The sequence below is a fragment of the Carassius auratus genome, chromosome 16 (genome assembly GCF_003368295.1).
Source record: "Carassius auratus strain Wakin chromosome 16, ASM336829v1, whole genome shotgun sequence".
Classification (NCBI taxonomy): Eukaryota; Metazoa; Chordata; class Actinopteri; order Cypriniformes; family Cyprinidae; genus Carassius; species Carassius auratus.
This window is the reverse complement of record NC_039258.1, coordinates 10,462,987-10,490,783: the sequence shown is the minus strand read 5'-3', so window position 1 is coordinate 10,490,783 and position 27,797 is coordinate 10,462,987. Positions and strand designations below refer to the sequence as shown.

General features: G+C 37.4%; 1 protein-coding gene across 5 annotated transcripts in view; it reads left to right on the top strand.

Moving 5' to 3' along the window:
* sema6cb (semaphorin 6Cb) overlaps positions 1-27,797 on the top strand; it is a 138,023-nt gene that overhangs the window by 80,401 nt on the left and 29,825 nt on the right. For all 5 annotated transcript variants that reach the window (XM_026284002.1, XM_026284003.1, XM_026284000.1 and 2 more), the window contains 12 exons: positions 10,195-10,391; positions 15,541-15,655; positions 16,120-16,177; positions 18,453-18,509; positions 19,339-19,440; positions 22,869-22,959; positions 23,241-23,363; positions 23,442-23,530; positions 24,061-24,278; positions 24,376-24,507; positions 25,349-25,504; positions 25,726-25,899. In XM_026284002.1, the coding sequence (XP_026139787.1) occupies positions 10,253-10,391; positions 15,541-15,655; positions 16,120-16,177; positions 18,453-18,509; positions 19,339-19,440; positions 22,869-22,959; positions 23,241-23,363; positions 23,442-23,530; positions 24,061-24,278; positions 24,376-24,507; positions 25,349-25,504; positions 25,726-25,899 (1,454 nt within the window). In that variant the 5' untranslated portion in view covers positions 10,195-10,252. The remainder of the gene's footprint in view (positions 1-10,194; positions 10,392-15,540; positions 15,656-16,119; positions 16,178-18,452; positions 18,510-19,338; positions 19,441-22,868; positions 22,960-23,240; positions 23,364-23,441; positions 23,531-24,060; positions 24,279-24,375; positions 24,508-25,348; positions 25,505-25,725; positions 25,900-27,797) is intronic.

Below are 27,797 nucleotides of genomic sequence, written 5' to 3'. Positions count from 1 at the left end.
TTAAGGAATATCACATCACAACTGAATGTGAGAAAATGGGTCTTATGATTTAGCCATACGTCACTGACAAGTTAGTGCGATATTGCTTTTATATAGCACAAAGTTTTGCCAGTTACTGTAAGTTTCTGATTTTATCCTTTAAGAAGAAAAAGCTAAGTTTTGTATGTTCTGTCTTTTGTGTGCTTTTATTTCGTACATGTTTTCATTCTTTGAATATTCTTTCTTTCACTTTTTTTCCATGTACAATCTCGGTTTATTTCATACACACTTTCTTATGGAGGCTCTGTTTTTGCACACACACTTTTTGTACATTTTCTATTGTATGCACTTTCTTTTGCACACACTATTTCATATATATTTTCTTCTTTGTATTTTTTTTTGTATGCTTTTTTTCTTTTGTTCACACTTATTGTCCCACTTTCTTTCTCCTCAGTGGCTTGAACTTTCTGATTCTTTATCGTGTTAATCTTGAGTATTGCATCCTTCATATTTCCAAAGAGTCTTTAGTTCTATTATATTTATGAAAGAAAGTTACAGCTTTACGATTCTCTCTAAAAACAGGCGAGCTCCTGGAGACATGCCGTGGGCAGAGCTAAAGAGTCAAGAGCACTTGTGTGCTGATTGCCAAGAAAACACAGAAATTTGATGCAGTTTTACTTACTGCCTGCAATTCTGAATCTTGACCGGGATCTTTTATTGCAATGTGCAATAATCCAGTGTTGATCTGGACCTTATTTATAAAACATTTGTCCCCGAAATGATGGGAACAAACACACACGCTTGTAAAACTCCATTGCTGCCCTGGAAAAACAAACTGCATCCACTGTTCACATATCAGTGGTTTCTTTGGGAAGCCGAACAAGGTTATTTTTCCTGTACAACTAAAATGAATGAAGCACGTTGGACATGCTCTAACTCTCGCTCTGGTTGACGTGCGTGTGAATTCTCTTCTAGGAGAAATACCCATGCAAGGAATCCCCCCCCCCCCCACACACACACTTTAATTCCAACATAAGTGCCCTTTTAAACAAATCTATGGGATTGTTTTGGCCTGTTATTGTTTGCCTTATATAAATCTAAGTTCAGATTGCTTAAAAAAGTAATATTACACCTTTCCTCAAGAAAAGTCGCTTGTTATAGATCATGTCTGTAGTACAGACACCGCTGATGACAGAGGAGTGAGCTTGCATCAAGGTGTCTTATTCTTTTTTTTACACCATTACATTAATACTGAACTCATATTATAATGCAGGACCAGATTATAACAATGCAAAGGTCATGTTTATTGGCATCGAGTATGTTGCGTGACTGTGATGTAAGCCTTGTTGGTGTCCTGATGTCTGTCTCCTTATGAGATCAGAGCTGATCTCTCGTTCTCTCTCTCTCTGGATCTCGCTCTAATTGGAATGGTTTCATGCTGTGTTTGGTTAAAGAGAGAGAGAGTGTCGGACTGTTTTCAACAGCTTATAGTGCATTTCTTTTGATAAAGACTTCCAGTTCCTCCTTCCAAAATCTTCACTTACCCCTGCACACAACCACCCACTCCATGTGCTCCACTGGGAGAGCTCCTGAAAGTCTGCGTGTTCATGCGTGATGACTTTAGCAGTCGGCCCCTGTTTTTTTTTATTTTATTTTATTTTTATGAAGAAGCAGAATTATTGATAAAAATAGACCTGCACAAATAAAGGTTTGAGGAAAAAACAAGTTTTGCTCCCTCCTCCTCCACCAGCACATACACTTCACCCTCCAATTATAATACCCGCCGGGGGACGACGGCTCCAGTTTCTGTCAATACAGACAGGTAATGCCTCCAAATAACAACCTTAAATATTAATGAGCAAGGGGGAGAGTGTATTTTACATTCATAACTTTAAAAGTCAAAGACAAAAGTGAGACGATTTGAAAGTACGACTGCATAATTTCGGGCTTTGTGTTTGAAGAGGTTGCCCAACAGGTCATCCTTTGGAAAGAAAAGCAGAATTGATTTGCCTTTGCCTAAATGACTTATTTGCTAAATGTGTGCCACAGCCAGTCTGAAAAAAAGCCAAGCATGGGATGGTTCGGTCCCGCTCCGCTAATGCCGCTGCCGTCTGCCTGGCTTGGCGACAGTGAAGGAGAGTCTCAGCAGTTCTTGTATCGATCTGCACGGCCACTGTCTGCCGCCTGGCACGGATCCCTCTCTGATGTCTGTCCGACATCTGGCTGGGGATGTCGTTTCATGAGAAAAACGTCAAGTTTGTTTGATGCTTATCAGGATGTAGCCACAACACTTCCATTGGAGAGTAATCGCTGCAATGAGTGTCATATGCATCATTGAGCGGTACGTGACAAGATGTGTCACGTCACGTGCCAACTTTCATGCTAATCGAGATGCATATTGACGTTTGCTGACAGCCAGTCCTCTTGGAATTTCAGCGAGGAATGGGATGAGCAGGAATTGTCATCGGTGCTTGAATGAAGACGGATGGTGCTAGTTTCCTCCATCATTCCCAGCAGAGGCAGCAGCACAGCCCGCCAGCGTTGTTCCTCCCATGGACTGACCTTGTCAGCAAGGCAGAACCCTTGTGGCCGGAGCGGATCCCTTTTTTCCCCTCAGGGATTGGCTGACTGGCATTGATAGTGAGAAGGTCATGACCTCTTGCTGACAGACAAGACACCCACGTGACACTAGATGCCTCTGATTCTTTTAACCGTTATTCACGCCACCATGGCAGTGGGCAACAGATGACAGGGTTTTATTTTTCCATTTCAGTGTAGTTTAAGTAAGTTTGTTTTATTTCGGTTGTATATATTAATACAAAAATATGAATATGAACATTTTTGGACTTATTTATTTTTTTCCCAGATATACAACATTACAGCCATATTTATTTGCTTGATTCCGCATAGTTTTACTTTTCCTCCTGATATGCATAACTCAATAACACTAATGTTTATATTTTATTTGTCAAGTTCTCAACAACACAGCATATTGCAGCACTTGCAGTCAATGAAATGAGCTATACATTTTGCCATTACTTCCACTTCTAGCATCTGCCATTTCTGGGACGTTTATGATTCAACAATATGCACTGGTTCTATTCAGATGTTACTTCAGACGGCCCGAACCAGAGAACAACTAGTACAAAGTTCATAACAAAAAACAACCAAAATATGATCACAATGATTATTTTTTTTTATTTACATGCAGATTTATTTACATTTTATATACAGTGAGAATTCACGCTCAGAATATTAGTTAGATTAAAATAAACCAGTGATTTTCTTTCTGTATTGCTATTTAGTTTTTGTTTATATTTGTTCGCATATTCAGAATCTCAGATTAGTGTTCTTGTTGAGATAGTTGTTGAGATGGATATAATTTTTTACCTTCTTTTTTTTAGGCTTTTGTCTCTGCAGTAGTTTCACTTGACTACAGTAACCTTGGCATGCTCAGGAAGAGAGAAGAGAGAAAAGACCAGTGAGGATTCTTCCATTCAATTTTTCATCTAATCCCAATTGAGGGTCAAAGTGTTTCCTGTCTGTCAGCTGTTTGTCATTCTCTCTATCTCAGTGTGCACTTGAGAAGACTTTGCCGGCTGCCGCACTGGTATTGTCTGCATATTAATATCTTTCTGGGTTACTGCGGTTACCAAAGTTCCCGCTCTTATCCCATCATACACTGATATTGTTCAGAGTAGATTAAAACTTAAATATGTGGCTTGGGATGAGGGTGAATGTGTCTATTTTATGAAGCGTGATAATAGCCCCTTAACTCTGTGCTGTCAGATGTGCCTCTCTCTTTCTCTCTTCCTCGTCTGTTCTGCAGGGGCAGACCCTCAATAATTGCCCAACACTCCTTAAGTCCAATTCCAATTTAGCCCAGCAACAGCAGGGTGGTCACTCACTGGAAATCTAATTAGGGGCTCCTGTGTGTGCGTCTGCATATGTGTGTGCGCGTCTCCTGTGAGATGGTGAGTGAAATGACTGATAGCAGAGAGAAAGCCATTTGGATCGGTGTTTAAAACACAGGCAGAATGTGTGCCAGGAATATCTGGATTTTTAAAGACTGCTCCAGCTATTCCTACCTGAATACTGACCTAATTGATTTCGATTCAAAAACAAAACCTGTTTATGCATACGTCTGCCTGCCGGGTGACCCCTGGATCATGTGACCATATCATGGGACAGGTCTGTGATAATGATTGGTTGTTTTGGCATAAACAGGCCAACGGCTGCGGTCTCAAACCAACAATGTCGTCTTTGTGCTAGAAAGTCACACACACACACACACACCGTGATCGTTTTTCACCCCTCTAACTTAGAAACCCATAAGCCGTTTTGTTCATTTATTTGCGTTTGTTTTTTTCATGAACTGTTGATCAGTTCCTGACACATTTTTATATGTAATGAACTTTTTCTCACCCTCTCAGAAAAACTGCTTTTTATTCTTGTAACTCAAATAGTAGCGCAGGGCCAAGGTCAATGGTGTGATTTACAAGGAATGTTTGAAACGATTACACTTAGAATACTACGCTTGGATAAATGTGTCAGCTAAATGTAAATGGCGGTATATTTGTTCTTGTTCATGTGAAAGACAGTAGAATAGACTTGCAGATTTCAATCAACCGTGGAGTCGGCTCCTGTTCTCCTGCCCAGAGACCCGGATGCTGAATGTCTGATTCAGCAGCAATTAGTCTCAATCTATGTGTGACACACAGGCATTCAGTGAAGGTTTCTCATCATTGCAGGGTTGAAGCATATCATTTTAAAGTGCAAGCGCAATAATGTAGACTAATCAGCTGTGTTTATCTGCTGACAGGACCTTCAAGAGCACATCCACACCCCTTTCCCACTGAAATGGGGCTGGTAACAGATGCTGGAATGCCACATTTTCATTGACTTGAGAACCAAAGGATGACATAACAGACATTTACTATAACCAGCTACCAGCACATCACATTCTAAATATTTTAGGGCGTGATCGGGAAAGGTCAATAAAGCTGAGATTCAAACTCAGAACGGCCAAATTGCAACACAAGGCTTTCAGGTCCAAACAAACTGTTGCATTTAACTACTATTATTTGATTTATCATGTTTTTAGAGTTTGGCAGTAAAGGTAATCTACATTTAGAAAAATGTACAAAGTAAAAAGTCAATTGCACAAATTAACCTCCCATTTTGCAAGTATCGATCATTTAAAAAGTCACTACTATTGGACGTTTACCAGTATGATACAGATATATAGCAAGAATATTTAAAACAATTACTGAATGATGGCCAAATGCACATTTTCCATCCCAAATCTGTGTTTTTAGTGGAAATGGGACACCTATCACTAGAAAAGCTTTCCCAGGGGTTCCAGACGGCTCATTGAACTCACGCAGTGTTTTTGAATCTTATTAACTCAGAATGAAGTTGTAGAATCTCAGACTCAGTTGGATTCTAGGATCTCTAAAAGTATTGTGAGGGAGAGTCTGGCCTCTGCCCCTGTTCACAGCTACTTGGGGGTCCCTGACAGCGGGGTTGCTGGGTAATGGGCCGTGGAGAGCCAGAGCACTAATGTGCTTAATCGTGTTTGAAATGACAGAGGATCCCAGGGACACCAGACTTTATTATGTTGGACCATGTATACAGAGAAGAGACTCATTCGATTTCTGCTTCTGAGGGTGTGAAAGGGTCCCAGAGTGGAAGGGGGAGGGAGAGGGAGCGAGCAAAGTGGGTCCTTTTCACATGTCGCTTGGGACAAAATGGGGTGAATCACATTATAGAGCACCTAAGTCATATTTGAATAAAAAGTCAAGTTTGACACGATGTTTCCTTAAGCAGGTATTAAACCGCTGATGGAATTTAAATTCATCCATGTGAGATTTGAACCATAATTTTTATTGCGAGACAGCAGTGATAAAAGCTGGGCTTGTTAAACAGAGTCAACCTGTAAATGAATATAGATCCTTTAAAAGTGATACGACCGCATAGGTCGCGCAGCATAAAAAGCTGTCATTCTTTTCCCATCAGGTTTTCCGTGTTGGCCTCTGCAAGTGTTTTTTAAGTGCTGCAAGAGAGGGAGGGATGTGCGGAGCCCACAGCGAGCCAAGGAGCTGTTGGTAAATCTAAATGAATGTCGGATAATCAATCCTGAGCTCAAGAGATTTCTCCTCCTCAAACTTCAGTGCGGACTCTTTCCATGCCTCCGCCGCAACCACTCCGCCTCACTTTCAGAGGAGCCGCAGTGGGGCCTGTTGCCCTGCCCACATCAAGCCAACAGAGAGCCAGCTCTGACCCTGTGGAGGAAGCGAGGGATAAGCAGGGGTTTAGTCACATATCGACAGCTGTCTGCTCATCAGTGTTTTGCGTCTCTTCAAACGCCACATGAATGCACACTGAATAGAAGAGCGAGAGAGACTCGAACAGTTTGCAAACACGCGCACACACATTTAGTGTGTGCCAAATGCCTGGGAAAATGGAGGTAAACTATTGGTGTACTCTGTAAGAGTTTGTATCAAGGAGAGGTTTTTTTTTATTTTTATATATAATACATTTTTGGTTTGGGATTTGTTTTGGAGAGCTGTTGAGAGATTCTTTTCAGTATTATTTGATGAATAGAAAGTTAAAATGAGCAGATTTAAAAGAAAAATACATACATTTTATCGTTATATTTAAAATATTATTGATTAGTTTTTAAAAGAAAAAAAAAATCAAACAACAAAAAAACTTTAATGACCTCAAACTTTTAAATGATGTGCACTATAGTGGAATGCAGATGCTCTTTTCTATACTGTAAAATTAGTGAATAATTATTTCAGCCAGCTTTTACTACTTTTTCACCATGTTTATTGTTTGTTTTTTGCTTTTTAGGAGATTAACCCCATCCGTTTTTATTGCAAGAGCTGCTCTAGCATTCTACTAAATTTCTCCTAGATTTATTATTTACTTTTTTCAAAATATTGATCAAAATAAGTGACTTTTTATTTTTTGGCGAATCTTTTTTATATAAATGGATGTGTTCTGTTTCAGACCGATTTGGCTTTATACTGATAGCTATCTTAGGAATTAATATGTTTTTGCAGTTTACTTTATGAGTGGTTAAGACTACTTTGTGTTGCAAACAAAACACTTATTGGCTAATGTTTGTCCTATTTTTGAATCTCTGATATTGAATTATTGAACTCTCTTTTAGTTCCAAACTTCAAACTCTGTGAGCGTTTAAAGTTCTGATTTTCTGTCTATAGAGCAGTTTCTTCTGTTGTTTCTGTACATTAAATATGTTTGCAAAGAGATTTAATAGGGTTTTGAAAGATAAGATTATCTATCCATCAACCACTCTTTGTGGTTGAAGTTCATTCTTTAGCTAATGTCAAATTGGCGTTCCATAAATGTCTTGTCAATGTTATTGATTAGTGTCTGGTATATGGTCAACCAAATAGCAGTTTTACATAATAGGGGTGGTTGTTTTCTTTGTGAAGTATAAATGCTATGCTGCCTTAAAACTTGGATGAAAGCATCTCAACCAAGAATCATTGTGCCAAGACTTGTAAAGCGTTGTTGGAACCTGTATTTGTTTTAGGCTGGATATGATTTGCAGAGCTTTACAGAGACCGAGAGAGTGAGTTGAGGGGAAGTAATTAAGTCCAAATCCATTTAGGTCATTTAATTAATTGAGGGACACGTTCACTGGTTTCGCTGTCCTATCACTGTTCACATCAGCCTTGAGTGCTGATTGAGATGCCATTTGGAGCATGTATTAATGGCAGCAGAGAGAGCAGCTTGGAGGAATGGGCTGTCTGGTCTTATCTGTGCGTCGTCGCTAAGGTCTCAAACTTTTGGGTCTCTAAAGAGTGCTTCGCCTTGAGCGAAAGGGAGATCTTTATATTGAAAATTATTAGGACAGGAGTTTGTTAAGGATTAATTTGACCTGATTCCTTTGAGTTTTTTAAATATCTTTGAAGTTCTTCTTTTTCGGATTTGTTCTAATATTAACCTTAAAGTCGGCATGAAATGAAAATCTATTCATTTTCTAAATACGTGCTGTTGATCTTATAATTAACTGTTCATAGACATTTTCTATCGGATTCTTTGACTTTGCATTTTATATTAAAACGCGAAATGTAGGTCTTCCAAAATGACATATTTCACTCTGATCTATGCCAAATAATTTGTCTGCCTAAACTCCGCTCCTTTCTTACAATCAACTGCAATGGATACAAGTCCTAACACAACATTTTTTTCCTTCCATGTTTATTGAGACTTTAACTATTGAACGTAAGGGTGTAATTTGGGTATGAATGAGACCTCAGATCATGTTCGGGAGAGATGTGTTGCTTGTACTTTTCAAAGCATTCTAACTTTCATTCCAACTGGCTTCAGTAGCTGGTCAATAAAAAGGTGGGAAAAATTATAGACGTAAAGTTAGCAACCACCCACAACACTGTAACATTATGGAAACATAATTTTCATCAGACTTTTTTGTGAAAATTGTATTCTTAGACATTCTCTGCACTGCATTTATCAGTTTTCACATGATCTCTTCCCCATCGTCAATTCCTTGAGAAGCAACACGGCTTTGGTTTTGGTTCTGCAGTCACAAGACATCCGTATGGTATAATTTGTGCTTATCTGTCATGATCTTTGCTTGTTTGTGTCCATATAAAAACGACCCCATGATCCTTTCAGCTTCAGTCTGGGGAAGATGATGTCTCACATTTTGTGCTGTATTAGTTCTAGAAGAGCATGTGTTTTCCTAAGTGTGTGTATATGCTCCATTAGAAGCGCACAGCCCTGTCCCTGTACTCAGTTCTCTAAGTGTAGCTAATCCATCAGACATAATGTCCCATTATATAGCCCTGACACCATGTATCCTTGTGTGGCCACCTGGGGTGATTAATACTGATCGGGCTTCATATCAGTTTAAAACGAAAGGTTTTTTGCTGGCAATTAAAATATAAAGGACACATTGTCAGTTGTAAGACACAAAGTCTTCTGTTTACTAAAACAGTGTTTCAACACTTATGACTCAGGCTATGTAAATATAGTTTTAGCAAATATAAATATGTTTTTGTGCAAAAATTGAAATCCAAATTGTTGAGTTAGGGTTAGGTTATTCGTTTCTGCACATTTTAGACCAAAGTGGGTTTGTGGTTATAATAGAACATTTCAGTATTTGTTTTTAAGCACTTTTTTTTATATTTTTGAGGGGTCACCACTTGATTTCTGATGTTAAATCTGCATCCCAAAGCAAAACTAGTTGAGTATCACTGTAATAGAGGACAGTCCATTCTTCTTTGGCCATTGTATCATATAGAATAATCTGATGCCAAACTCATTAACATCAGTATCTCAGTCCATTATGAATCTAATGCAAACACTCAAAGTGTTCATTAATAATTCCTCCTATTTTCAATAGGACTTCTTGGCATAAGACTTTCAGTTTTTCCATTTTCCTGAAAATAAGTTTTTGATCCATCCCCGTTGGCCTCGTGTAAAAGCTGACAGACTGAGACGGCATCCCAGCAGCCTTTGCGGTTAATTGAGTTAAGTCACCTGTGAAAGACTGTACAGTTTGAGTCAATGAGCCAGGTGTCCCCCAGGCTGAGGCTCTTATAATATAACCTATTGTGTTCTCACTCACTCACTCAGTCCATCTTTTTTCTTTCCCCATCTCCATTTCTCCATTATTATGTTAGGCATGCTAATAAAAGCAACACTGCCGCTGTCTGAATCAGTGTGACTGCAGGATGCCTGAATATTAGATTGCATTAAAGGGATATTTAAAAGTGAAAATTCTTTGATTATTTACTCACTTTGACGACAAACCCATCTGACTTATTTTCTTTCAGAAATAAGAATTGGGCCATTCGCTATTTTCCAATGAAGTTAGTCCAGATTGCTTTCAAGCTTCATAAATTACAAAAAAACAACATAAAAGCATCCTAAAAGTGGTGCATATGACTCATGCACTGCTTTAGAAGTCTTCACAAGTTTTAAATATCATTTAAAAGCCTTGTTATTGGGTGTAAAAGAGCAGCTAGTGCCATTCCAAACATTTCTCCATTTGTGTTCCACAATGATAAAGATTCAATGAATTTCACAATCATTCAGTCACACGTACAAGTTGTTGAGTCAAGTGGAAGCACAAAAATACTTTTTACTGAGGTTGCGGTGACCATTTTTTAAAACGGCTATTGTCATCATAGCTCTCTTTTTTTGTCTTTCCAGGTGGTGATCAGTCTGCTCTGGGTCATGCTGTGTGGCTGACTTCTATGCTCTAGCTGAAATGAGGTTGGTGATTTTGGGGTCGCGGCCCCTCTTGGCCTTGACCCTCACGCTCGCCCTCACCTGCCTGAAACATTTGTGCCATGGTGCGACACCCTTTCCTCAGGACCTGGAGCCCATCAGCACCGTCGGTAGTGAACGTAAGTATAAAAAAATCGAAACACCACCAGTTCCTAGGATAAAAGTCACATTATTTTGCAGATATCTTTTTAACTTCAGGCATACAAAGAGTGTTGAAAACTCAATTTGTTTTTATATCTTCATAATTCAATCATGGTACTTGGAATTATGAATGCTTTATCTTGCAAGATATATTGCAATAGGCGCATTAAACCATACCCAGAGTTTAAAAGTAAACCGTCTGCCAAGCATTCAGTTCTTGGCAGGCGTAAAGCATTTCACACGCCAAATACGTATATCAGCAGCCATGGCTGCCAAGTCCATCCTCACTCCACCTTCCCGTTCCCAGCCCTAATCTACCCCATCCTGGTTTAGCGCTCTGTTACTTCCTAGCTACCAAACCTACTGGGTCTGTGAGAGCAGCTTCACTCGGGGCTGCTGTGAAGTTGGTACTAATTGGCAAATAAAAACTCCTTAGTCTTGGCTGTTGCAAACAGCGGGGTGTGGAGAGGCCAACTCAATTGCAAATGAAGTGTGATAGAAGTGTTTACTTTTACTATGTTGATATTTTGTGGACAACTCATTTTTATTCAATCCATACAGCACAACACTATATTGTTCATAATTCTGTAGGAAACCAAAAAGTGTTATTTTATATTGAATTAGTTGAAGGTGTGACTTAGTGGGAGGAATAGTTCAGTTACTGAATTTGAATTGATTTGAGGTTGCAAACAGTTCAGTCAATGTTAATTGTAAAGTAAATTGAAATTCAAATAGATTCATGGATCAATTTTAACTAGAAAAGCAAAGCTTGATTGAATGCTTTGAAAATAATAAGATGGATTGATGGATAGACAGATGATGAATGGATGGACAGATAGTTGGATAGGGAGAAAAATTGCTTGATGAACAGATGGAAATGGATAGATAAATTGACAGACTAATACAGATGGATGGATGGAAAGAACTGTATGACTTTCTTTTCTTCAAAGCATTTGTAGAACTCTTGGTATCCAAATAGTTTATTTTCTCTGTCTTCTATTATATCTTTAATCATTCAGTGGAAATCAGTGAAGATGTTTTGTTACCAGTATTCTTCAAAATATCTTCTTTTGTGTTCCACAGAAGAAGGTAAGTGTGTAAATGATGACACATTTCATTTTTGGGTGAACTATAAGTTATGTGGCTACTTTAAGTTGTAATCTACTGTAGCTTGTGGTCCCATTTTCACTTTCGTCTCCTATCATTTTAACTTTCAAAAACCGAGTTCAGCATGGATGGACCATGATTGACAGGGGAGGCTCAGGGGGTCATGTTTGAGCATATACGAGAGCACTGCAGCATCCTTTGTTCTGCTAAAACGAGTGGGCCACATTTGAGAGAGCTGGACTCAAAAACAGATACTGAGTCTCACAGCCATTGCTGTACAGATAGCTGGGCTAATAGAGCTCTCCAAAAAGAACATCACACAAGTAATGAGACCCATTTATCAACCATTTCCACCTGTGTGTGTTTATGTGCTTGCTGTATGTGTGGTTTTACATCCTGAGACTTTGCTCTGTTCTACAACTCTTATACATTGTAACCTTTAAACCCATTAGATGGCCTCGACTGCATTCACACTGTGGCTAAATACAGTTGTCACTCCTCTTCGGGGTGCAAAATCCTGTTCTGTTCACAAAACACTTTTAGGGGAGTGACAACTGCAACATGGAACAAACTGTAACAATCAGGGTTTTGTTTATGCTTTGAAATAACATGTTCAGCCTGGACTGTAATGTTTGGGTTTGTTCTGGATGCTGGGAGCAGCTACAGTGCACAGAGACCATATTAAAATATGCAAATGAGTCAAGACAGGTACCTCGATTTCAGTGATTTTTGTAACCGAGCAGCTCAAAGGAGCTGGCAGCAAGTGGCATCACTGAATTAACAACTAGTTGTTCAGTTTGCTTCTGTACACATGACACATATTTAATGTATAATTTGATTGTGATTGTCATTATTTCAGGAGCTAATTCAGTTGTTGAATATGATTTTCATTGTACATAAGTGAACTGAACAGATCGTTGTTAATACCGTTGGTGTATTTGCATATTTTGATACCAGTCTGTCTCTTTTCACCATAGATGGTCCCATCAGCCCTGTAATCTTTGTGCAGCCCTCACATTACAGACGGAAAGAAGCAAAAATACAGATATTTATCTGTTGCCGATATTGTAGATTTCACTGTGCTGTGCATTTCTTCTATTTTTACCTTTAGGTTACCTTTATTCATTGCTCACTTAAAGTTACATTAAGAAAACAGTAATGATTTAATAACACTGTTAAATAAAATGTTTAGCAAATCTTAAAATCAATTTTTATTTTTCATACTATATGTTTTCTAGTGAAAAAGAAATACATAAATTTCATGCTAAGTGTTCTACAAAATACATTTACATATTTATGTGCTTAATAAAAATACCCTGCAATTGTAATTTTTGTATACTAAACTGGTTGTATACTAAACTCATTTTGAGTTAATGCACTTTCATTGTTAAAATTATTCAAAGATATACTGAAGTATATTTGATTTATGCTAAAGTGGAACTAGAGGAAGTACTTCAGGTACACTTTAAATATCTTGAATTTTAAGACCGATGTTATTCAAAGATCACACAGTCCTCACCAATATTGGCATTAAAACACATTTTAAGCTTAATATTAAGAAATGTGTATTGTGCACAAGTAATAATCCAAATAATGTTTAATTATAATTTTTATATCGGTATGTAAGTGAATATGTTAATAGATATGAACTATACTGAAAATGAAATTAATGCGTAATATATATATATATATATATATATATATATATATATATATATATATATATATATATATATATATATATATATATATATATATACCATAAAGACCATATATATATATACCATATCATATTACTAGGCTTATAATATTGGGATGCCATAAATTTACATTATTTTAGTTCACAGTATTTAATTAAATTAATTTGGGCAAATTAGTATAAATAATATACATTTTAATATTACAATTTAAGTAAATAAATCTTAATAAAAAATTATTCATATTAGTGCTGTCAAATGATTAATCGTGATTAATCGCTTCCAAAATAAGTTTTTGTTTACATATGTGTGTGTGTGTGCTGTGTATATTTATTATGTATATATAAAAACACAAACAGTATAGATTTAAAAAAATATTTACTTGTATTAACATGTCTATATTTATATAATTTGTTATATACAAGTATGTTTAATATATAAACATATTTTTCAGAAATTTATACATATATGTGTGTGTATTTATATAAACAGAATAAATATAAACAGAACACACACCTATATTTAGACCTGAATTAGACCTGTTAGTAAATATGCTGAAATACACTACACTGCCCAGATGTTTGCCCCAGCTTGCTGTCTGGTGGAGTTGATGCATTTGAAGCAGTTGGAATTGACAGATTTCACAAAAAAATCGTTTTATATTATTGTTATTTTTCGATAGTCTTTTAAAATTATAACTGTGGTTTGGTAGAATAATCTAGAATTATTTTGAAGAATGAAGCTGAGAATTCTGGAATATTCATTCTCATGCAGTGATTTTCAGACTTGCGAGAATTGTGCAGATTGAATTTTCTTTCTCATATCTCTGGTTCATTGGCTCTGGCTCTGTTGAGATTCAGACACTCTGGGTGATCTTTATTGAGTGATGATCCTGCCGAGATCAGATGATGGTGTTTACCCAGTCAGTGTCTTTGAGAAGAGAGTGAAGTTTCAGCTCCAATTTAACCCTTGCATGTTTGTTTACTGTAGTTCCTGAACATCAGAGCGAGCGTCGGTTCCAGCTGCGGCCACCTGTGGTCTGCCAAGCTCAGGAGAAACTCGAACAATACACAGCTTCATAATCTAGTAACAGGAATCATTAAAACGTCCAGATTTTCTTCTCACCCCAAGGTCATGTTTGTCACCCTGTGGCTGCTACTTTTGAGCAGTGCACAGTTTCCAAGCAGACCTGCAAATGAAAGGCCCCAGCAGGTCACTGAAGACGTCTCTGCGGGTCTGAAAATGTTGTGTCTGAGAGAAGAGCATGCCAAAGTGACTCATGACTCATCTTTGACATTGTGCTAGAAATTAATCTTTTTAAGTGTAAATGAGATTAATTAGCAGATTATTTTTATGAGTGTAAACACTTATCAACATTGCCTGCAGCAAAAAAAGATCTGTAATATGAATCATTATAAACATGAAACAGTTTTTGATGTGTGGGGGCTGATATTTTTTTTTATTTTTTGTATTATTGATCAAAATCCTCAGACAGGAGGCCGTAAATACATGGATCAAACCACACTTAATATTATTAATCAGAATTTCTGTCTTTTTGCCTAGTAAAAATATTTAAATATGCCTAAATTAGAATTAATTGCATAAATAAGATAACAAAAGTAAATATATATTACATTTATATGTATAAATTTATTTATTTTTTTTTATTGTACCTACCCTAAATGGTTCCATATCAAAGTTTCCATAAAAATATTGGTAATCAAAAAAAAAAAAAAAAAAAAAAACTTAAACTATCAACATTGTTAAAAATAATAAATATTTTTTGAGCACCAAATTATCATATTGTTATATCAGAATGATTTCTAATGGCTGATCTACTTTGCCATTTCAGAAATACATTACATTTTGAAATATATTCAAATAGAATATAATTTATATAATAGTAAATTGTTATTCTTTCATGAATATTTTAAGCATAAATCTATTTTATCTCAAACATAAGATATTATTTGGCATAAGAAATAAAAAATAAAATATACTATACTATTTTATATTATTAATTATATTCTTAATTCTTAGTAAATGCCACATTTATATTTTCAACCATATTTATTTATAAGTGGAAAGTGGACTGCTCAAAATGCTATTATTAAAATCTCATGAAAAGTCCTAAGAAATAAATAGATAATGTGATGTGATGTGCACATTTATTTCTTGTTAACGAATTACAGTTTATTAGAAAAATAAAATGTTATTAAAATAAGAATAATCCTTCAGGTGCATCTCTGACACCAAGATAGTTGACTGTGAACATTCGTAGTTGATTTTAACCCAGTCTTTTTTCTCTGTCCCCATCATGAAGGCACCTACCTGTACCCCAGTTTCCAGGGGAACATGTCAGATAACGACACTGCCAGACTGGGGCTGGATTTTCAGAGGATGCTGCGGATTAACCACATGGTCTACATTGCTGCAAGGTATGTCATGTCAGTTCAATCACACGCTCACACTGCACACACAACCACAGCCACACACATTTCAAAAGATTCAAGATGCAACATCGACTGGGAATTCCAGACCTCCGGATCGGTACACACTAGTGCTGTTTCTCCAGACGCCCGCAGTGATAAGACCCACACACTAATGATAAGGGTCGTGTGATTGGGCCAATCAGTCTCATTCAGACCTGGATTGCAGACAGATGGATGCCGGCTCGCTCTCTGACACCTCTCTCGCCCCTTCTATTTCCTCTCTGTCTGTCTCTTCACCACTCATGCTCTCTCGCTCTCGTTGGAGCTGTCCTCTGCCCCTTTCATTTCAGCTCAAGGTGTTATTGGCACCATATTGTTATTTATTGAAAGAACTGGCAGAAAGAATCTCGGTTGCTCAGATACTTGATGAGAATATTGGCATTCCTGTCTCTCTTTCTGTGTCTCTGTAGAGATCACGTTTTTGCCATTAACCTCAGCGCTTCAGCGGAGCGTATCATCCCCCAACAGGTAAGCTCACTTTTTTTCTCAACTTCCTGTTTCAGTCCTCTCTAATGGTTTTCTTTCTCTCAGATCAGTGCAGTGAGTGGGTGATGTCGGAATATTCACTTTTATTCGTCTTTGGGGAAGGTCCATTCAGAAATCCCATTTTTCAAATGAGCAATTTTCTTTATGGTGGCTTTAAAGGATGAATATTCTACACTTTTATAGCACTGTCTATTTTTCCCCGACGTCCACTTGGAATGTTAGTCAAGGTCTTTAGCACAAAAAAACAGCCATAATTTAGTTTTACAGAACCATTTCCCACTCTGTGTGACACTTGGAATTAAATAGGCTTTTTATTTACTTTACATTCTGTAAGGTTTCTGTGGGTTAATGAATTGTGATTAGCTAAGCTCATTGCATGTGAGTTTCATTTATTGAAAAGATTCTTCACCAGCCTGAATTATGAGTGGACTGAATTATTTCACACAAAAAAAACATACTGATGTTTCAGCATCAACATTTTCAAAAAAAAAAAAAAAAAATATATATATATATATATATATATATATATATATATATATATATATATATATATATACACACACACACACACACACACACACACACACACACACACACAGTGGGGCTTGAAAGTTTGGGCACCCCTTGCAGAATCTGTGAAAATATGAGTAATTTTCAAAAAATAAGAGAGATCATACTAAATGCATGTTATTTTTTATTTAGTACTGTCCTGGGTAAGATGTTGTACATAAAGGATATTAACATTTAGTCCACAAGACAAAAAATTATTAAAATAACCCTACTCAAAAGTTTGGGAACCCTTGGTTCTTAATATTGTGTTCTGTTATCTGATGATCCTCGACTGTCTTTCTGTTTTGTGATGGTTGTGCATGAGTCCCTTGTTTGTTCTGAACAGTTAAACTGAGCAGCGTTCTTTAGAAAAATCTTTAAGGTCCTGCAGATTCTTCAGATTTCCAGCATCTTTGCATATTTGAACCCTTTCCAGCAGTGACTTTATGATTTTGAGATTCATCTGAGGACATGTGAGGGACTCAAACACAACTATTTAAAAAGATTCAAACATTCACTGATGCTCCAGAAGGAAACAAGATGCATTAAGCTGGGGGGTAAAAACTTTTGGAATTTGAAGATCAAGGTAAATTGTTTAAAAATTGAGTTAATTTGTGTACCGGGAAATATACAAGTATCTTCTGTTGCTTACGAAGGGCAGAACTAAATGGAAAAAAATATATATTTCAAGAAAATAAGACAAATTAGGCCATCTTCATCGTTTTCAAAAGTTTTTAATGCATCTTGTTTCCTTCTGGAGCATCAGTGAATATGTGTATATATATATATATATATATATATATATATATATATATATATATATATATATATATATATATATATATATATATATATATATATATATATATATATATATATATATATATATATATATATATATATATATATATATATATATATATATATATATATATATATATATATATATATATATATACTGAGGTTTCAGCATCAACATTTTCAAAAGGTTGAGTTTCTGCTTCTACGTTTTTTAAAAAGAAAAATTACTTTAATTGAAGGTATTCATTTTCAGGGATTATTTTTACCTTATTCAATATAGGTTCATGTTTTTTCCCTCCTGAGACCATTTTTTGCTGTTAACTTGGGTCGTTGAAGTATTCGATTATTTGTTTTATATAGCAAAAGAAATCCTGTTTCCATTTTATGTTGCTGTTAATGACGGCAGTCCTATCAAATCTAATAGTGTTGATGAAGTAGTCTCCTTATGAAGAGATCACAGTTTTTCTGCTTTTTGTCTTTTGGGTCTCTCTGACATTAATATCTTAACTGTTGAGAGTAAGATGTCACTGCATCAAATAGTTGAGTTAGTGAGTGTTGTTTTTAGCTTGTCATGGTATGTGTGTGTGGGGGTGTTGATTGCCTGCTGTTCCTGTTGGGTGGGCTGACATGGGGCAACCAAGTCAATCTCTGCAATACAGCCTGACCTAATGACACCAGCAAGCACCCAGACAGACACACAAACTCTCATGAACACAGCTTGTTAACAACCTCAGGGACCTCTTTCTTCCTTCTGAATGCTCAGTCCTCCTTGTCTAACTCTCTTTCCTCCCTTTTATGTTTATTATGTGTGATGCTTATTGAAGTAAATAATATTTTCCCTTTGCAGCTGTTGTGAATAGCGATGAGCCCATGATTGTGTGTGTGTGTGTGTGTGTTTGTGTGGCAGAAACTGACATGGAAGACAAAGGATGTGGAGAAATGCACTGTCAGGGGGAAAAACAGCGTGAGTGCACAGCCCTTTTATTTCACTTTCTCCCTGTAATTGTGTTGATAGAAGTCAGCAACCGTTGCGTTTAGTAGTTATTAGTCTCACATAGCCAGACCTTCATCTAAACGGCAGGTCTGGTCTGCAGCTTATTCTGGGAAAGAGCAGCCAACATAGACAGAAAGAGACCACATGACTGTCATATAATGTGACCAGCCACATTCTGCAGTTTTATGCCGATTAGAGGCAGATTTATGTGAAATAAATGATACAGTAACAGACTGGTGTTTTAAATATTGGCACATCAGTCTGTATGAACAGCTTTGCAGTAAACATTGAAGAAATGGTCGCAAATATTTTAGATTTTGTGAAGAAGGTTATTTCACATACATAACTATGAAAATGTCAAAATGTACAGACTGATTAAAAAAAAAAAAGACCATGATATGGACCATCTATCAATTATTGACCTGACCTTGCTATTGAATGAACCCTAAATTTGCTCGAGGCAGCCAATCAGGTTAGAACTTGCCAGATCAAGAAGACTTTTCCCGTGTTGTGGTCAGTAAACGTTCTGGTGATTCTCCACAGGTTGCTGCATATACATGTAGATTTGCGAACACACACAGTCTTTATAATATTGTTGGTAGAAGACTGAGTTGCAGGGAGCGAGTCAGATCCTGGAGCTCAGCATAGGGATTATGGTAATTTGTGTGTGTGGAAGTTGAGGAGAAAGAGAGTCAGTAATGATGCTCGCTGTAAGCTTCAAGATGAGTCAGTGTGTGTGTGTGTGTGTCATTCAGGAGTTATATATAGTGAGTAAAAGCCAGTGTCTTGTCTTTCACAGGATGAGTGTTACAACTACATCAAAGTGCTGGTGCCACGTAACGATGAAACTCTCTTTGCGTGTGGAACCAATGCGTTCAACCCCACATGTCGCAACTACAAGGTATGACGAGTCTATTTCTGTCACACGCTTACACACACACTTGCACACAGTTAAAACCTCCTACAGATGCACAGATTTCTAAGGCGTCCCTTTGCAGAATCAAAACTGACAGTCTACATGCACACGTTTACCTAAATTTGTCAGCATTAAAATTAATTTGGATATTAGGCCTGTTCAAAAATGTACATACCCTGCTGCTCCTCAGAAATGAATACGTATCCTGTCATACTTGTTTACAAGCTGAATCTGCTGTGAGGGAGTTCTGTGTTCTCCCACCAACTCTGGCTGTTGGCTAAACTGACACGCGACAGTTAGACAGCATCGCTGATTATAATGGATTCTATAGAGTTTTGTTGCTCCGCTTGCGTCCGGTGTTGACACCGTGTAAACATTTTTCTACAGTTGCAATGAGCAATTTTAACACACATTAGTCAGGCATTGACCAGGTTTACGTGTATTCAGATGATTGGCTATTATTTTGCTTAGATGGCTGACTACTATTCGTTATGCATAAACTATAATAGAGATGCATTTACTGAATAAATTCCTGGATTCACTGGAAAATGTGACTTTAAATCGCTCAGATGATTGGCTGCTATTACCACCAGAACTGATGTGAGAACAAGAAGTAATTTATTACATTTAAGAGAAGTCCTAATGATTTCAAAATTGTAATTGCTTATTTGCTAATAGATTTTCAAATTAATAACTTTAATGCTTGAATCAAAATGACCCTTTTAGTTTCTGATTTTCTTTAAAATTAGTCAATAATGTTATAGGTTTTTACCAATTCAGTCAGTACACTCAAAAATGACACAACATTTTTGTATTATGTTAACAATCTTGAATAATAATAAAAATACTTTTTTTTCTCCTTAAACTGATTTTATTTCGTGCCTGCACAAATATACCACAGTCCTGTGATTGATGGTTTTCCATCAACATTAGCAGAACAGTTCCTGAGCTGTGTGTGTGTGTGTGTGTGTGTGTGTGTGTTAGTTTGCCAGAGAGCATGTAAATCTGACTACACTCCATAGGAGGCCAGCTGGGAGTCAGCTAAACTCTCGGATGAGACTCTGCTCTCAACTTTTCCGTTTGAGGCTCTTTGGAGATCCTGATTTATGCACCTTACCCTGAAGGCATCTTCCCTCCATATCCCTCTCTTTCTCCTCCTCTCTGCTTCTCTCTCCGTCTGTCTCCATTTCCTGTGCTCACCCTCTCGTTTTTCTGCATTTCTCCGTGGAGAAGTCCGGATTGCTAGAGCCCTGGAGAAGGACAATATGTCACGTCGTGCAAATCATGTCGCTTAGTTCCTCTGCCTCGTCTCCTCATGCATTCCTTCACTCTCAGCTCACAGCTTGAGAGGTTACACATTAACTGTGGAGAACTTTCTGGAAAACTGTGCAAGGAGAGGTTGAGGAGAAATTGCAGGTTTGAGATTTGGAAGAGTTAAAGTTGCCATTTTAGACTCTTATATCTTGTTTTCCCCAGTGTCTGTTTATGGTATTCAAGAATTCTTGCTGCAAAAGTATCCATAATGTATATTTTCTTTTTAGAGGCACAATATATGGTGCCAATCCTTTTTCTTTAGGAAGACACATTATATCTCTGTCATATCGGTTGTAAGTTATCAGTATTAGCCGAAATTGATTACAGAGACAATTTTTAAGAGACATGCCACTTCCTCAATCCTCCATACAACTATATAAGGAAAACCTGTAACGGCAAAGATGACGGTTATATGCACATGTCCCGCCCCTCCTGCTGGAAAGCCAATCATTTGCTTTTAACAGTCAAGCCGGGAAACATTTAAGCCTATTGTCTGGTTCCATTGACGTACGCGCACAGTTGAGGAACCCTTGCGCATGCGTAATAATAGTAAAACCCCTTGGGAAAAAGGCATTTTAAACCTTATTTTGGGGCAAAGTCATAAAAAAATTTCAGCTATTTTTTTTTATCATATTTTACTGCAGTTTCTATACATGCAGTTTTTATGTCCCGGTGACCAGTGAAAGTGCAGTTCTCACTCTATGCCCATTCATTTAGATAGGAGCCTGGTCTTGTTAGTCTGAAATTGCTGCCCGGAGGTGTTGCCAAGATGGCCGAGTGGCATGACTTGCCTAAAAGAACTTTGGCTGAACTCAAAGATCTAAGACTTTTTCTGTTTACACAAAAGGCCTATTTCTCTCAAATATTGTTCACAAATCTGTGTTGGTGAGCACTTCTGCAGTATCTGCAGTGTCTAAGCTGGGAATACAAAGCCAGAATGGAGTAACTTCACTTACTGCGGTTTGCCTTGGTATTAGCTTGGATTTTGTAGTTACTGCAATTTTGACACTCTTGTTTCTCTGAAACGGGACATAATTGAACCAGGAGACTTTGTAACAAGACCGAACAGATTTCAAAAGGCCATTTTAGGACTTAACTCAATTTTGACCAGCTGTGTAGTTACTGCCCTTTGCCTTTGGACGGCAGAATAGATGGTCAATCTTTGACATAGAACCAATCCAGTGCTGTTCCTGTTTTAATTCCCTTCTATTCTTCTCTATCCCTGTGAGTCACTGGGCAGTGTAAGGTCCGGTGAGCTTCAGCTGGTTCAGTAGGTGTTAATCCGGTAGGGATGACACACAATGTGACCCTGAATACCAGAATGCCCATAGGACCCTCTCAGCCGCACTGCTAAGTGTGTGTGTGTGTGTGAGAACCAGCCATCTTTGTGAGGACGTCTCTCTCTAGCCCTGCAGGTGAATATCTGTGGATTTGTACAGGTGTATGTGTCTCACCCAACACAGGCAGTTAGCACGCTGTTTTTTTTTTTTTTTTACTGTGAACAACACAGGTCGGAGCTTCTGCTCTGCCTCTGACTAACAAGAGAAACTAGCACACTGTTCACACCTACAGCTCCCATAGAGGAACAAAAACAACCATGGAACACACACCATCCACCTGTCCACAAACATTTATACAGCACTGGATTTCAGTCTCCCAAAAGTCTATGCAAAAACCACCAATCAGTATTTAAAACATGTCCTTAATGGTATTTACAGTTTAATGACACTGTAAAGAAAGGTGTGTTTTACAAGAAACATACTTATATTTATTTGTGATTTCAAATTCTGAATAAAAACTGAATGAAAACAAACAAATATTTTCCACTATAGTTAAACAATTCACCAGTGAATCACAATTCTTTCTCAATAGATTCTGAATCGGAAATGAAAATATTAAAGCGAGCATTCATCCAAAAAATGAATGTTCTGTCATTTACTCGCCCTCACGTCTTTTTGCCCAAACAATGAACATCATTGGGGTCCAAATCAACAAGGAATTGATTGGACATTTTTAAAAATATCTTAGTGTTGTATTGCTAAGGTTCTTAATTGGCTCAGTGTGTGTGTAAGGTTCTTTATTTTCCTCTCTCTGGTCAGATGTCTTCTCTGGAGCAGGAAGGAGAGGAGGTGGTCGGTCAAGCCCGTTGCCCTTTCGAATCCCGCCAGTCCAACGTTGGCCTGTTTGCCGGTGAGTTGGCAGAGCAGCAGCCGTCTGGGGAGGAAGACATGAAATCTCCTATAATCTCACTAGTGTTCCACTGACATTTTACAAAGCGCAGGAAGTCGCAGTAAGACAGCAGTGATCACAGAAGCACAGAGATTCAAAAGGGACATGTGGGAGATGAGACGAGTGTCTCTTTTTTTCGTCTTTGTAACACATACACACTGAACTGAACTGAGCTTAGCTCCGCTGTGTGGGGTTTGTGTTGTTTTGATTTATCAATACTTATTTCTCACCTCACTTCCCAGGCGGTGACTTTTATTCAGCCACAATGACAGATTTTCTAGCAAGTGATGCAGTGATTTACCGAAGTTTAGGAGAAAGCAGCCCTGTCCTGCGTACCGTAAAATACGACTCAAAATGGCTACGAGGTGCGTCACCTGTTCTTCAGATACCTACATTTATTTTCTTTATCGTTTTAGTTTCTAATCACGTCTTTGTTTATTTAGAGCCTCATTTTCTTCATGCCATTGAGTACGGGAACTACATCTACTTCTTTCTCAGCGAGATTGCTGTGGAGTACACCACCCTTGGCAAGGTCAGACACTTCAGTTCATTTCTTCAATATACTGCAAAAACCCTTTTTCTTAATCATTACATTTGTCTTGTTTTCCAAGAAAAATCATGTAAAGATCCTTAAGAGAAGACACGTTTACATTAACTGTTAAGATTGGTTTTCAGTTTATTGATTATTTCTTTATTTTGTTTGTTTATTTGTTTGGTAACATTTTATCCAGTATAGAGACCGATTTTCTATTAACTCTTTGCTTATAAGCATGCTTATTATTAACAAATTAGCTTATAAAGCACATATTCTGCAAGAAAATTTTATATATCCCCAATACCCAAACTTAACAACTATCTTACGAACTATTAATAAGCAGCAAATTAGTCGTTTATTGAGGCGAAAGTTATAGTTTGTTAATAGTGAGAATTGAACCTCAAAATAAAGTGTGACCTTTTTTTTTTCATTTTCTGTTGAAGCCAACAAGAACAAATCATTTGCCAATGTAGGTCTGAAAAATGTCTCTCACTTCCTTACTTTTTTTTTTTTATGTCATACGCCAGGTGGTGTTCTCTCGGGTCGCTCGGGTGTGTAAGAATGATAACGGTGGCTCTCCAAGGGTTCTAGAGCGCTATTGGACGTCTTTCCTGAAAGCCCGATTAAACTGTTCGGTTCCGGGTGATTCATTTTTCTACTTTGACGTTCTTCAGTCATTAACCAATGTCATGCAGATCAACCACAGGCCTGCGGTGTTAGGCGTCTTTACCACTCAAGCCAACAGGTACGGAGTCTCACCGGAGTCATGATTTATTTATGAGTAGTTTCTTTTGTTGGAATAAAAACTCCTCAGTAAAAAAAAACTCCCTTTTTCTCCTCAGTATCACCGGTTCTGCTGTATGTGCGTTCTACATGGATGACATAGAGAAAGTGTTTAATGGGAAGTTTAAGGAGCAGCGAAACAGTGAGTCGGCCTGGACGCCGGTTCCTGATGAAACGGTGCCCAAACCACGGTGAGTCATGAAGGGTTATCGCTAATATCAGTAAATACTTTTATAATAATTATAAATATTAAGTTAAAACAATGGAGTGTAGTCTTCAAATAGTAAACAGTAAATAATAAGAGAAAGTAAATATCATAATGTATATTATAAATGTAGAAGAAGAAAGAACGCACCACATTCTAAAATAATAAATAATAAATGCTGTTCTTCTGTACTTTCCATTCGTCTAAAAAAGTATGCAACATACCTCAGTTTCACAAAAATATTAAGCAACACAACTGTTTAGACACTGATAACGAAAAGAAATGGTTGAGCAGCAGGTTAGCACATTAAAATGATTTCTGAAGGATCATCTGGCACTGAAGACTGAATAAATGGCTGCTGGAAATTCAGCTTTGCCTTCACAGGAATACATTACTTCTTAATGTATAGAAAACCGATATTTTAATTCTAAAAATATTTCGTATTTTTACTGTGTTTGGAAAAAATAAATGCAATATCTCTAAAAGTAAGATGAAAGCATCACACGAAAGCATGTACTAATAAACAAATCCAATATAACACACCACATACATGTACACACAAGTGATAAATAATAGACTTCCTCATCATCTTGCTCAGCATGATATACCTCGACCGGTTCTCTGGAGCTGTGACAGCAGCCTGCTCGGCCCGATGGACTCCGAAAACAGCTTTTATTTAACAGTGGCAGATGGTTGGAATGGTTCTTATTAATTGTGTGTGTGTGTGTGTGTGTGTGTGTGTGAGCAAATCATCTCCATGGGAAAAGTCTGTGCAGGTAGTAGTCTATAGTTTATTTAAAAAATGATTTATCTCTATCTCTCTTTAGGCCGGGGTCCTGTGCTGGTGACGGCCCTGCTGCTGGTTATAAGTCCTCCACAGATTTCCCTGATGAAACTCTTATATTCATTAAGTCTTATCCGCTAATGGATGAAGCCGTACCGTCTGTCAACAACCGACCCTGCTTCACTCGAACCACCAGCAGGTACGCACACACACATGCTCCCATAGAAATTAAACACTCGACCACTCATTATTTTAGCACTCTTTACTTCTCCAGCTGCTTTCTTAACATCTGCATCTCTTTCTCCAGAGAAGGAGGCAGCCGATATTAGTGCTGGAGAATAAATAAGCATTTAGTGTTGTGATGGAAAGGCATGTTTGTGATTTGTTTTGTTGACTTATTAGCTTATGTTCCTGATGTAGGTTCAAGTTGACCCAGATCGCTGTGGACACAGCAGCTGGCCCTTATAAGAACTACACGGTTCTGTTTCTGGGTTCAGAAAACGGACGAGTCCTGAAGATTCTCGCCAGCATGCACCCAAACTCCACCTATAGCACGCAGGTTTTGGAGGACATAGATGTTTACAACCCCAACAAGTGAGTTAGATTGCATGCACATATAGTGGAAATAGCTATAATGAATAATTAGCATTTATAAAAATGATTAACCTTTAAAGACTGACCTACTATAAGCTATGATATACTATGATATGTAATCTCACTATGAAATAACGTCTTTAAATCAATAGTTTTATATTTCTCCTTTGTTTTTAATTCAGTTCTTTTCTCATTGTTTTTTAATTCCGTGTTTCTTGGGACCTTAGTACACAGTGTACCTTTGGTTGCATCTAACTTTCCAATACTTTTTTTGCTTCAAATTAAGTTTTGTAATGTAGTGATTCACATTGTAGCTGGTTTTTAGCTAGTTCATGACTTATATATAACTCTTTAACAGATACTTTTTTAACCCCTATGGGAGAAATACTTCTAAAGCCAAGGCTGCTGAAAAAAGTGGGATAGTATGATGGGATACTAAGAGACAAACAGGAAACAAAGGGAGAGGAGAGAGGGATACAGGACTGGGTTAAGATCTCGAGGACTCAAACTTGAGTTGCCCGAGGCACTGTTAAACCATATGTCAGAGCACTGCCCATGAGGCTTTGGCTCTGGTGCTGATCTGCATTTTGATTGAGTTTATTCTAGAATACCCATGAATCAGACAAACCTGAGAAACAGTGTGTGTTGAGTGAGTTTTTAGTGTGAATTGAGCTGAAGACACAAAATTATTGCAGTTGTCAGATTTTGATTATTTGAAATATGTTATCAAAACCATTTCGGTTTTTATTCTAGTAGATAAGAGCTGTACCAAAATGTCTACTGGGTGGACTGACTTGCCGTAAAGGGATTTTAGGTCGACCCAGAGCAGGAAACTAAGCACCAGATAAAATGTCACTTGTCTGAGCAAACACAGCTGCACCTAGAAGGTTCTTTACAAACACGTCTTCACTCTCAGCGCTTTTTCATGCACTTCACACTCATTGACAAGTCTCAGGCAAATACAAACATGCACACACATAACCCCAAACTCAATGTCGACAGAGGCGTTTGATAAAGAGAGAATCTCTCCTGCAGTAAACGGGACGGATGGTACGTGTGGAGCTGTAATTGTACTCTTGGGATCTTGCCCATGTTTGTGTTCCTCTAGTGTATCTGACAACCAGCTGAGACTCACAAGTTCCACAACAAAACGTGACCACATCTTCATGCAACATTGCTCACTTTTTTTCCCCTGAAAACCCCACCTTGTGTAAAAGTTAGCCTGATGCAAAAACATGATGCAAAGGATTTATTTGGATTATTACAGATACTGAGGAAAATGAATTACAGTCAACCTTTACGCCATGACCTTCTTCAATCAACTCAATGGGGGTGACTCATCTGTGTGCCACACATATTGGATTTCTTTCTATATTGGATTTCTTTTTTTCTTTTTCTCTTCTTTATTGGGGATTCTATAAGATAAGAATCCGGAGCTGCTCTTTTCCATAAAATGAAAGCATATTTTGATCAGGAGGATATGACTACTCCATATAGTAGTTCATATTTTTTTTGTTTGGATAGTCTTTATTTATTTTTAGTAGTACGTAAGTCATTTTAGTACATTAAGTTACAATGAATTGCCTTGGCACAAAGGTTTTTTTAATAATAGTTAATTTTAGTTAATGTTTTTTTTTTTTTTTTATGGTTTTTAGTTAACTATAATAACCTGTTGCTTACAAGTTTACAAATTATAGCTGAAATTGCTTTTGGTTTGTTTATCACTACTAATTTAAGGTCACGTTTTGCCTTGCATTATGGGGATACAGTATTCCATGCACCATACTTTTGTTGTATACAACACATTTTGTGAAATTACCGGATAATTGTTATTCCATGCATTCAGAAAATATGCCTATTGCATTCTTATATGTACATATATGGTACTTTTAAACACT